The sequence below is a fragment of the Heterodontus francisci genome, chromosome 17, assembly GCF_036365525.1.
Source record: "Heterodontus francisci isolate sHetFra1 chromosome 17, sHetFra1.hap1, whole genome shotgun sequence".
Lineage (NCBI taxonomy): Eukaryota > Metazoa > Chordata > Chondrichthyes > Heterodontiformes > Heterodontidae > Heterodontus > Heterodontus francisci.
In genome coordinates this window covers 67,819,953-67,832,724 of record NC_090387.1, presented here as the reverse complement: position 1 = coordinate 67,832,724, position 12,772 = coordinate 67,819,953, and the positions used below count along the sequence as shown (strand labels likewise).

At 39.4% G+C, this 12,772-nt stretch overlaps 1 protein-coding gene across 1 annotated transcript in view; it reads right to left on the bottom strand.

Moving 5' to 3' along the window:
- Positions 1 to 5,060: 5,060 nt before the first annotated feature.
- The window catches only part of psme3ip1 (proteasome activator subunit 3 interacting protein 1), a 116,423-nt gene continuing 108,711 nt past the window's right edge, over positions 5,061 to 12,772 (bottom strand). The window contains exons 6-7 of the mRNA XM_068049583.1: positions 8,774 to 8,838; positions 5,061 to 5,725 (exon numbers count right to left, since the gene is read on the bottom strand). Of these exons, the coding sequence (XP_067905684.1) occupies positions 5,502 to 5,725; positions 8,774 to 8,838 (289 nt within the window). The 3' untranslated portion in view covers positions 5,061 to 5,501. The remainder of the gene's footprint in view (positions 5,726 to 8,773; positions 8,839 to 12,772) is intronic.

Genomic DNA, 12,772 nt, shown 5'->3' with positions numbered 1-12,772 from the left:
CACTTCTGGGAGTGGTGTACAGCCCCTTACAATAATCACAGGTAAGACGTGGTATAAAGGAAGAAATAATGGGAGCTTGTCAGAAAGGTACAGCGATAATCATGGGGGATTTTAATCTACAAACAGACTGGAAAAATCAGATGGGCAATGGTAGCCTAGATGAGGAGTTCATAGAATGTTTTCGGGATAGTTTCTGAGAACAGCATGTTCTGGAGCCTACCAGAGAGCAAGCTATACTAGACCTGGTATTGTGCAATGAGATAGGATTAATTGATGACCTCATAGTGAAGGCAGCAGCAATCATAATATGATTGAATTTTACTTTCAGTTTGAGGGAGAAAAGAGTAGGTCTAAGACTAGTATCTTAAACTTAAATAAGGCCAATTATGAGGGCATGAAAGCAGAGCTAGCTGAAGTGAACTGACAAAGTAGGTTTAGGAATAGGTCAATAGAGATTCAGTGGCAGACATTTAAGGGAATATTTCAGAATACACAGAATACATTTCAACAAGAAAGAATAATTCCAAGGGGAGGTCCCACCATCCATGGTTAACTAAAAAAATTAAAGATAGTATCAAAATTAAAGAAAAAGCATATAATTGCGCAAAGATAGGTGGCAGGTTAGAAGATTGGACAGCATATAAAAAACAGCAAAGAATGACTAAAAGATTAATAGGGAGGGAAAAATTAGAGTATGAGAGAAAGCTAGCTAGAAATATGAAAACAGATAGCAAGAGTTTCTATATAGTTTCTAGCAGGAGTGCAACGAAGGTTCACCAGACTTGTTTCCGGGATGGCGGGACTGTACTATGAAGAGAGATTGGGGAAACTGGGCCTGTATTCTCCAGAGTTTCGAAGAGTGAGAGGTGATCTCATTGAAACCTACAAAATACTTAAAGGGATAGACAGGGTAGATGCAGCTAAGATGTTTCCCCTGGTTGGGGAGTCGCTAACAAGGGGTCACAAAATATGGGGGAAGCCACTTAGAACCGAGATAAGGAGAAATCTCTTTACTCAGAGGGTTGTGAATCTTTGGAATTCTCTACCACAGAGGACTGTGGAAGCTCAATTATTGCGTATGTTTAAAGCAGAGATTGACAGATTTCCAAATACCAATGACATAAGGGGATATGAGGAAAAAGGCATTGAAGTGAATGATCAGCCATGATCATATTGAATGGTAAAGCAGGCTCGATGGGCTGAATGGCCTACTCCTGTTCCTATGTTCCTATATTTAAAAAAGAAAAAAGTTCACAAAGTGAGCGTTGGTCCCATCGAAAGCCAGTCTGGGGAATTAAGAATGGAAAATAAGGAGATGGCAGATGAGTTGAACAGGTATTTTGCATCGGTCTTCACTATTGAGGATTCAAATAACATCCCAGAAATAGCTGTAAATCAGAAAATGGAAGGGAGGAACTCAAGAAAATTACAATCACCAGGGAAGTGGTACTGAGAAAATTTTTGGAACTGTGGACTGACAAGTCCCCGGGTCCTGATGGACTTCATCCCAGGGTCTTAAAAGAAGTGGCTAGTGAGATAGTTGATGCATTGGTTTTAATTTTCCAAAATTCCCTAGATTCGGGGAAGGTTCCATTAGATTGGAAAATAGCAAATGTAACTCCTTTATTCAAAAAGGGAGACAGAAAGCAGGAAATTACAGGCCGATTAACTTAACATCTGACATAGGGAAAATGTTAGAAGCTATTATTAAAGACGTTACAGCAGGGTACTTAGAAAATTCAAGGTAAGCAGGCAGAGTCAACATGGTTTTGTGAAAGGGAAATCATGTTTAACCAATTTATTGAAGTTCTTTGAAGTAACGTGCTGTGGATAATGGAGAACCAGTGGATATACTGTACTTAGATTTTCAGAAGGCATTTGATAAGGTGCCATGTCAAAGGTTATAGCGGAAAATAAAAGCTCATGGTGCAGAGGGTAACATAGTGGCATAGAAAGAAGATTGGCTAGCTAACAGGAAATGGAGAGTAGGCATAAATGGGTCATTTTCTGGTTGGCATGATGTAACGAGTGGTGTGCCACAGGGATCAGTGCTGGGACCTCAACTTTTTACAATTTATATAAATGACTTGGATGAAGGAACCGAAGGTATGGTTGCTAAATTTGCTGATGACACAAAGATAGGTAGGAAAATAAGTTGTGAAGAGGACATAAGGAGGCTACAAAGGGATATAGATAGGTTAAGTGAGTGGGCAAAAATCTGGCAAATGGAGTATAATGTGGAAAAATGTGAAATTGTCCACTTTGGCAGGAAGAATAAAAAAGCATATTATCTAAATGGTGAGAGATTGCAGAGATCTGAGATGCAGAGGGATCTGGGTGTCCTTGTGCATGAATTGCAAAAGGTTAGTATGCAGGTACAGCATGTAATCAGGAAAGCTAATAAAACGTTATTGTTTATTGCAAGGGGAATTGAATACTAAAGTAGGGAGGTTATGTTTCAGTTATGCAGGGAATTGGTGAGACCACATCTGGAGTTCTGAAGGGTCACTGACCCGAAACGTTAACTCTGCTTCTCTTTCCACAGATGCTGCCAGACCTGCTGAGTGGTTCCAGCATTTCTTGTTTTTATTTCAGATTTCCAGCATCCGCAGTATTTTGCTTTTATATTACTGTGTACAGTATTGGTCTGCTTATTTAAGGAAGGATGTAAATGCGTTGGAAGCAGTTTACTAGACTAATACCTGGAATGGGCGGGTTGTCTTATGAAGAAAGGTTGGACAGGCTAGGCTTGTGGCCGCTAGAATTTAGAAGAGTAAGAGGCGACTTGATTGAAACATATAAGATCCTGAGGGGTCTTGACAGGGTGGATGTGGAAAGGATGTTTCCTCTTGTGGGAGAATCTAGAACTCGGGTCACTGTTTAAAAATAAGGGGTCACCCATTTAAGACAGAGATGAGGAGAAATTTTTTTCTCAGTGATTCGTAGAGTCTTTGAATATTTTAAAGGCTGAGTTAGATAGATTCTTGATAAGCAAGGGGGTGAAAGGTCATCGGATGTAGGAGGGAATGTGGAGTTGAGGATACAATCAAATCATCATGATCTTGTCGAATGGCAGAGCAGGCTTGAGGGGCCAAATGGCCTACTCCTGCTCCTAATTTATATGTTCATATGTTCTCTCTATAGTTTGCAATTTACATATTCAACTGAATGTTTTTAGATTAAACTATCATTGGGGCTATAAGTAGATGCAATTTATGCTGACAGTAATATCAACATTTATTTGATATATTTTTCAAAAATATGGCATTAAAATCACACGGGACAAATATATTTTATCCTTTTAATACTGAAAGCCGATTTCAGCATCATAAGTGCACCAAGCTCCAAAGTTATTGATGAGAATGGTCTCAGTGCATCACTATCTGAAGCTCAAAATTATTGAAAAGATACAACTGAGAAGGTCCAGAACATGGCAGTTTTTAAAAAAAACTCACCATCTGTAATACAGTAAAACCAAGTATTCAGATCACGCAACAAAAAAGGTAGTTATGTTCTTTCTGGAGTGAAGCACCACATGTAAATGGTCTTGGGCCACTGACACTACACATCTTGGACCACTAATACTCCTCGTCTAGGACTGCCATTTTGTTTCTTCATGGGTTACTGAGTTCTTAGACTATCTGTACAGGGCAGCAATGTAATTTTTCACATATTTTACCCCAACATTGGGGATATCTAAAGCCAGGTTCATGAAGCCAAAAAAGCAACTTTAGAGCAACTGCACATGGGCAAATCTACTGAAAGCAGGTCCACAATATAACTGTGGCATGAGTTTAGCTCAAGGGAAGCATTCTCACTCTGAGTGAGAAAATTATGGGTTGAAGACTTCAGCACATAATCTTGGCTGACACTTCAGTGCAGGACTGTGGGAATGCTACATTGTCATAGAAGCCGTCTTTCAGATGAGATATTAGATGATCAGGGGAGATGGTGGCATAGTGGTAATATGACTGAAGTAGTAATGCAGAAACAGGTTCACATCCCACTGGTGGAATTTAAAATCAATTAATAAAAAATCTGGAATTGAAAGCTAGTCTCAGTAATGGTGCCAAAAATCTATTATTGATTATCGTTAAAAACCCGTCTGGTTCACTAATGTTCTTTAGGGAAAGAAATCTGCCGTCCTTGCCTGGTCTGACCTACATCCAGACCCACATCAAAGTGGTTGACTCTTAACTGTCCTCTGAAATGGCCCCGCAAACAATTCAGTTGTCAAGGGCAATTAGGGATGGGCAACAAATGCTGGCCTTGCCAGTGATGCCCACATCCCATGGAAGAATTAAAAATAGTTAAACAAAGGCCCCATCTACCTGTTCCAATGAATGTAAAAGAGATCACCTGACACTTTTTGAAGTGGTGGGTACGATTTCTCCTGGTGCCCGAGCCAACATTTATCCCTCAACCAATACCAGTCAAAAATAGATTCACTTTCTTATTTATCTCATTGTTCTTTGTGAGAACTAGCTGTGTGCAAATTGACTGCTGCATTTTCCTGCAAAACAACAGTGACTATACTTCACAAATAAACCAGCACTAGATCATCCTAAGGATGTAAAAGGCATTATATAAATGCAAGTTCTTCTTTATTGCCATTACTCTTTTATGCCTATTTTTCTTTTTGATGTTCATTTTAAAGGCCTTTCTGAATAAGCATAATTTACCACTTAAAGCAAAAATACAAATTGTTAAAAAGGTTTGCAGCACTGAGGTCGAGCAGTGAGTTAGTTATGCGCAGGTTCACCTTGACATTACACCATGTAGAAAGCTGCCAATGGTGATGTCATGTGAAGTTCAGATGCTTTCCCACTAGAAGGGAAACAGTCAAAAATCAAAAGGCCTGTCTGAGAAGTCCATTTAGGGAGAGGGGTAGAAGTCTGGCAGCACCTTACTCCCAATCATGGTTTACATGGTGTGCACTGTTTGGAGGACCTAAGTGCAGAGTGTTTAGCTCTTGTAGTTCAGAAACATGATTAAAGGTACAAAGAAGGCACACAGTTGGAATCTACTCAAGATAGAAAGCATACAAAGGAGAAGCATCGTGGAGTAACAGAGAATTTATTCACTTCTTAAATGACCTACAGCCATCAACAATGATACACAGGTATCCTAATGTATCCCACAGCTGTATATTAACAGCTGAAGTTTAGTTAGCAGTTCTATTCTTAACTTACAAGTAGCTGTTTCTTTATGCAGGCGAGTGTAAAAAGAATTATTTACACTTAAAATGTTGACAATATTCAACAATGTATCTAGCCTTTGATTCATGTCCCAAGTCACACACCTCTGTACAGTTAAATCTGCAGTGGCCTGCTGCAATATGTAATTAAATTCTGAACCAGGGGTGTGAAATTCTGTATTCACATATGACAGCCAGAGGTTAAGCAGCCCAAACAAACTTTTTTTTTACCATTTTATATAGGAGCCTTTGCATTACAAACTGGCTCTATATAAATAAAATGCTGCCCTTGAATATTTCAGCTTCATGGGCTTTCAGGAAAAGGGTGGGAACGGAAGACCGAAGAGATGATTCGACCTCCAGTGCTAATGATAATGTCACTGTCGGAGCTGGACTCTGCATCTGAGTCACTACTCCCTGAATAAGCCCCAAGGCCGGGGAGTATTCCAACACACACAGATGCTGAAGGATGCTGGATTGCTGTGCCAGTTAGGAAATCAGACTGTGCTTGATCACAGGAGACATCATCTGAAGAAGAATCAAATTTAATGTCAGAACGCAGTACAGCCTATCTACAGTTTAAAATGTTCTAATATCCACAGAGAACAGGTTATACATGAATTTGTCAATGATGCAGATAACTTTCAATGCAGGTGGATTTAACATGTCATTGGAAATCAGATACCATATTCTCAAATATCCATCTTCTATGAGCTGTGGGATTTTAAGGCGAGTAAAATTCAGATGTGTTACAAAAGCAATAAACAGGCTAAGATATTAAGATCCCAATATATTGTACATTAAGCCTTGTGGTATAGCAGCTAATGAAAAGCTTAGATTACACAAAGAGGGCTACTTACACAAGGTATAATAATCCTCCAAACTATGATTTCTTTCACACAGCATTAGCTTATTCCTAACCTTTGGCAGAGGTACAAGAAAATAATTTCATCAACATTCTATCACCCTTGTGGAAGGTCTCTGCTTTGACATGAATGAGCCCAAGTCTGTGAAGTATTCTTCTGTACCATTTGTAACCTGCCTCCCGCATACCTGTGGCTCAGAGGAGAGAGGAACAGAGGAAAATAGAATGGCCCTTCCTTGCCCTCTGACCCTAGGCTTCTTGTGTATTATATATTTATGCATTTATATTCGGTTGTACTGTAAATAAATATTCTGTCATACTAGGGCGGCACAGTGGCGCAGTGGTTAGCACCGCAGCCTCACAGCTCCAGGGACCCGGGTTCAATTCTGGGTACTGCCTGTGTGGAGTTTGCAAGTTCTCCCTGTGTCTGCGTGGGTTTCCTCCGGGTGCTCCAGTTTCCTCCCACATGCCAAAGACTTGCAGGTTGTTAGGTAAATTGGCCATTATAAATTGCCCCTAGTATAGGTAGGTGGTAGGGAAATATAGGGACAGATGGGGATGTGGTAGGAATATGGAATTAGTATAGGATTAGTATAAATGGGTGGTTGATGGTCGGCACAGACTCGGTGGGCCGAAGGGCCTGTTTCAGTGCTGTATCTCTAAATAAATAAATAAAACTATTGTAACCATTGATGGATCTCCAAACAGTGCAGGTTCTCCCAACGTACACACACTCACACTCTCAGATACAGACACACTCACACACCAGATGTGGCAAATGGTTATTTTGCAGGCTGGAGGATGATAGATAGTGGTGTTCCCCAAGGGTCAGTACAGCTTTTTTGCTATATTTAAATAACTGTATCTTGGAATACAGAGTGGAATTTCAAATTTGCCAATTATACCAAACTTAAGAGGAGTGGCACTTTGGCAGGAAGAATAGAAAAGCAGTATATTATTTAAATGGAGATAGATTGCAGAACTCTGTAGTACAGAGGGATCTGGGTGTCCTGGTACATGATTCACAAAAGTTAGTATGCAAGTACAGCAAGTGATTAGAAAGGCAAATGGAATGCTGCTGTTTATTGCAAGGGGAATCAAGTATAAAAGTAAGGAAGTTTTGCTACAGTTGTACAGGGTGTTGGTGAGACCTAATCTGGAGTACTGCATACAGTTCTGGTCTCCCTACTTATGAAAGGATATAATTGCATTAAAAGCAGTTCAGAGAAGGTTCACTTGACTGATCACTGGGAAGGAGGAGGTTATTTTATGAGGAAAGGTTGGACAGGTTGGGCCTGTATCCATTGGAGTTTAGAAGAATGAGGTGTGATCTTTTTGAAACATAGAAGATCCTGAGGGGATTTTGACAGGGTGGATGCTGAGAGGATGATTCCCTTATGGGAGCGAGTACAACTAGGGGACACAGTTTAAAAATAAGGGGTCTCCCCTTTAAGACAGTGGTGAGGAGAAATTATTTCTCTCAGAGGGTTGTTAGTCTGTGGAATTCTGTTCCCCACAGAGCAGTGGAGGCAGGATCATTGAATATTTTTAAGGCTGAGTTAGATAGATTCTTGATTGACAAGGGAGTCGTAGGTTATAGCGAGTCGACAGGAAAGTAGAGTTGAGGCCACAATCAGATCAGCCATGATCACATCAAATGGCGGAGTAGGCTCGAGGGGCTGAATGGCCTACTCCTGCTCCTAATTTGTATGCTTGTATATTTGTATGTAAGTGTGAAGTGATACATTTCGGCAGAAGGAATAGGTAATATAGACTTAATAGCATGTTCGAAAGAGTTTGCAAGAACAGAGAGACCTGGGGGGGGGGGGGGGGGTGGTGCATGAACATCGATCTTTGAAGGTGGCAGGACATATTGAGAGAGTGGTTAACAAAGCATTTGCAATCTTATGCTTCATAAATAGAAGTACTGAGTACAAAAGCAGGAAAGTTATGCTAAACCTTTATAAAGCTCTGATTAGGCCCCAACTAGAATAATGTATCCAGTACTAGTCACCACACTTTAGGAAAGATGTGAGGACCCTTGAGAAGGCGTAGAGAAGATGTACCAGAATGGTTCCAGGGATGGGGGATTTTAGTTACAAGGAGAGGTTGGAAAAGCTGGGATTGTTCTCCCTGAAGCAAAGGATATTGAGGGGAGATTTGATAGACGTGTACAAGATTATGATGGGCTTAGATAAGTTAGATAAGGAAAAACTGTTCCCATTAACTGATGGTAGAAGGACTAGAGAACACAAATTTAAGATTTTGTGCAAGAGATGCAGGGGGAATGTGAGAGAACTTTTTTTATGCTGTGAATAGTAATGACCTGGAACTTACTGCCCATGAGGGTGGTAAAAGTGGAGACAATCAATGATTTCAAAAGGAAATTGGATGGGCACTTGAAGGAAATAAACTTGCAGGGCTAAGGGGATCGATTGGGGGAGTGGGACTGACTGGATTGCTCCATGGAGAGCTGGCATGGACTTGATGGGCCAAATGGACTCCTTCTACGCCAAATAACTCTATGACATGTAACCCCAATGAACAATGCTACAACCAATCAGAGGATCTTAATCAAAATTTCCTTCACTGCTCATTTTTTTGGTGAATACTAAACAGACAGCATCACACTACCAACACTGGGGGTTTATACTGACTGATGCAGAACAGATAGCATACATGGCAAAGACAGTTTGGGAATCATCACTTACCATCATGACCATTTCCGTCCATATTATCCGTCTTATGTTTTTTGACTATTTCAGAGCTTGCTGAGCTAGAGAAGTGACAATGAAATGAAATTGAAAAAGTGGAAAGAACATTTTTAAATATTTGTTTCTCCTCCCCAGGATCAATAATGTATTAAAATTCTCTTTGAGCGATTGATTTAAAGGCTACAAGAGCAAGCACTGTTATCAGCTATTGCTGTTACGACAAACTAAGCTATACCAAAGGACATAAAGGGACACTACCAGTTCTTTATGTTTAATAGCAGATCAATTTATGTTATTATTGAGAATTATCCACACTATATTATGCATAGCTTTGAACAACCTGGAAACAGAGCCCTGCAGAGCAAGAGTGCGTGAACATGGTTAAAACAGTAATGATGATCTTTTCCTGTGTTAGAAATGTTGGATATACCTCAAGGCACTCAGCTATTGCTGAGGGCTGAGAGGTTTTTAATCTTCCCTCTCACAAAATTAAATGTCTCCATTATGGTTATTTCCAATTTTCCTAGATGTATGTGTTTGTTTAAAGTTCCTTTTAGGAAATTATCATATAATTAATAAAGGAGGTAAATCCAACCACAAACCACACACACAACAGCCTATCAAGAAAAGATAAAATAGTAGGAACCACACTAAGGTGCAGGTTGGACAAATACAGAAATGCCAGACAAGATTCTTCAGCTTTATATATTTCATTTGGATTTTCATAAAGCCTTTGACAAGATTCCACATGAAAGACTTCAAATGAATCTAAAACACATTGGTATCCAGCGTGTGATTGGGTTAATTGGATCAAAAAAAGAAATAGCAGATATTTAAAAGTTCTGATGAAGGGTCACTGACCTGAAACGTTAACTCTGCTTCTCTCTCCACAGATGCTGCCAGACCTGCTGAGTATTTCCAGCATTTCTTGTTTTTATTACTTAAAAGGTGTAGTGTCATACAGGGACAGGGTGTTGAGTGAATGCAAGATTATGACTTTTGTCTACAAAAATGGCCTGGATGCAGAAACTAATTGTAAATATTAAATCTGTAGACCACACTAAAATGGGGAGTGTAAAATACATAGAGGATGCAGTTAATAATTTGGATAAGAGTTTAGATCTCTTTTGCAATTGGGGAAACAAATGGTAAATTAAATTTAGTTTGAACAAATGCAATGTATTGCGCGGTGGACAAAAGAAAATAACATATAGGTATAAAATGAAGGATCAGGATTAGCATAGGGAGACAGAAAGGCACCCGAGAATAACAGTAGACTGACCACTTTCAATTTTGAGAAAATGAGTAGCAGCAATAAAGAAGCAGAAAGGATATTGGGATACAAAGCCAGAACTGAGGTTGTATTAAGGTTTTATAATACACTGGTCATAACATACCATGACACTTTAAAAAGAGCATGAATGGAAAACAGTGCAAGAATGTTCCCAAATTTACAGAGGGTCAGCTACAAAACAAAAGAGGAGCTCAGGCACTGCAATCTCTTCAAGACACATATGTGTATGGTACATAGAAAGGTGAAGCCAGGATATTACTTATATAAATGAAAAGTATATTTAAAACAGATCTATTAGAAATGTTCTCTTTGTCATGTAATCTTCCAGATAAAGTAGAGGCATTCAAGAAACAGTAGGATGCTGGTATGGATGCATTAAGAGTACTAGAGGGATAAGCCAATTGGACTTTTCTCATTCTTGCTCTTTTCTCATGAATTGATGGACTTTTCAGATTTTAATCAGCTTCTTTTGAAATTATTTAATTGCTATCAAAGTGGTCAGTTGAATTGAACAGCAAGATGCGTGGAATAATTTCTACCAACAGCTGCACGTCATAAAAATTAATAATGTATTGCATGGTCACTTCATTTGAAATTGAGTAATAAGCATTATTTAAATGATAATAATGTCATACATATTTATAGCAACTTATTTCAATTGAATAGTGAAGACGTTCTTCAAGTTACAAAGTATTATTAATTATAAAGAATGTTTCTCCCTGGTCTGTGCTGAGTTAGCTGATCTCAGTCAGATCATGACAATCGATGTAATTTCTGTAACCAAAAGTTGGTTGTGACTGGAAGGTAAGATCAAGCCTACCAGAAACAAAGTGAATGAGACACAACGAAGTATTGGTGGAGGTAAAACAGTGTCAAACTTTTCAAAAGTAATAAACTTTCAAAAACACTTTTACAGATAATTCCTAGAATCATTAAACTATAATGATTATCATGGAAACCATTTGGCAACAAGCAGCAATAAAACATCTCACACAGGTGGACAATGTTCCAAACTGGAGAAAATGAACTTAGTGGCACTGTTCTAAACAAGGTGTTAGAAGAAGCAGATGTGTGTGTGGGGTAGTAGGAGAGAGATCATACCTTGACCAAACTGGCTGCATTACTGTGCAAAAGTCTTGTAGGGTCATCCCGAAGTGGGTCTTTATGCCCCTCACAGTGGAATGATAACAATGTTTACTTGTATGCAGAGATTAAACAAATGAGGAAGAAACTATTCAGCAAAATCCTTAATGTTTATTGTACCTACATGGGAAGGATCAATTAACCCTTTATCATTAGCAGACTTGCAGTATCTACTGTAAACTGGCTTGCACTAAATAAAAACAATGGATAATTGGGTAAAGGCACAACGACAGACAGACCAGAATGTGCTAGGTGGAATTTCCAGAGCAGGCAAAGTTAGCTGATCTCAGGCAGATAGCTGTTCTGAAATTGGCCTCAGTGCTCTAAGCTAGGATGGAAGGATGTCTTGTTGCAATTATACAAGGCCTTGGTGTGACCACATCTGGAGTATTGTGTGCAGTTTTGGTCCCCTTATCTGAGGAAGGATGTTCTTGCTATGGAGGGAGTGCAGCGAAGGTTCACCAGACAAATTCCTGGGATGGGTCAATTAGGCTTGTATTCGCTAGAGTTTAGAAGAATGAGAGGGATCTCATAGAAACCTACAAAATTCTAACAGGACTGGACAGACAAGATGCAGGAAGGATGTTCCCAATGGGGGGAGTCAGGACCAGGGGTCACAGTCTAAGGATAAAGGGTTAGCCATTTAGGACTGAAATGAGGAGAGATTTCTTCACCCAAAGAGTGGTGAACCTGTGGAATTCTCTACCAGAGAAAGCAGTTGAGGCCAAATCATTAAATATATTCAAGAAAGAGTTAGATACAGTTCTTAGGGCTAAAGGGATCAAGGGATATGGGGAGAAAGTGTGAACAGGTTACTGAGTTTGGATGATCAGCCATGATCGTATTGAATGGCAGTGCAGGCTCGAAGGGCCGAATGGCCTATTCCTGCTCCTATTTTTCTATGTCTATGTTTTCTAGGCAGTGGAGGTGGTGGGGGCGGGGGGTGGGGGGAGGTGGAGTGAGGATTTGTACCCAGTGACTGATGCTGGAAACAGCACAAATGTGGATGTTAAATGAGAACAGGACACAGGCAACATCTATGGAATCAAGCCCAGCATTCATGGGCAAAAGGAAGAGGGAGGAAATACCTTTTTGGGAACCAAGTTAAAACTAAACCAATATGATTGATAACAATTAGTTTTAAACTGACACTGTTTTCAAAAAAGCATCGGAATACCAAGCAGTGGCTTGGTCACTCACACCCACCTTTGTCAGAAGCATATTTGGTGTTATACAATGGACATGTTTATAAAGGCAATTAAAATAAGCATTTTTCACATTACTACCTTGTTTGATTATAGAGCAGCAAGATTAAGAAAAACAGTTTGGTTAATAGCCATGTCTATGACAAAGCACTCTGTCATTGTTTCAGTGATCTAGCCAGCAGCAGTATCCAGACTCATCAAATTATAAAACACAGGATTAGAAAATGGCATCTAAAAGGCAGTTGAAATGTTCTCATGCTTGCTGACAACTAAATAATCTTAAAGTTACTCTAAATCTATTTACAATAGAATCTTTTTACCCTCTATTTACAATGGAACAATTTTACTATGGAA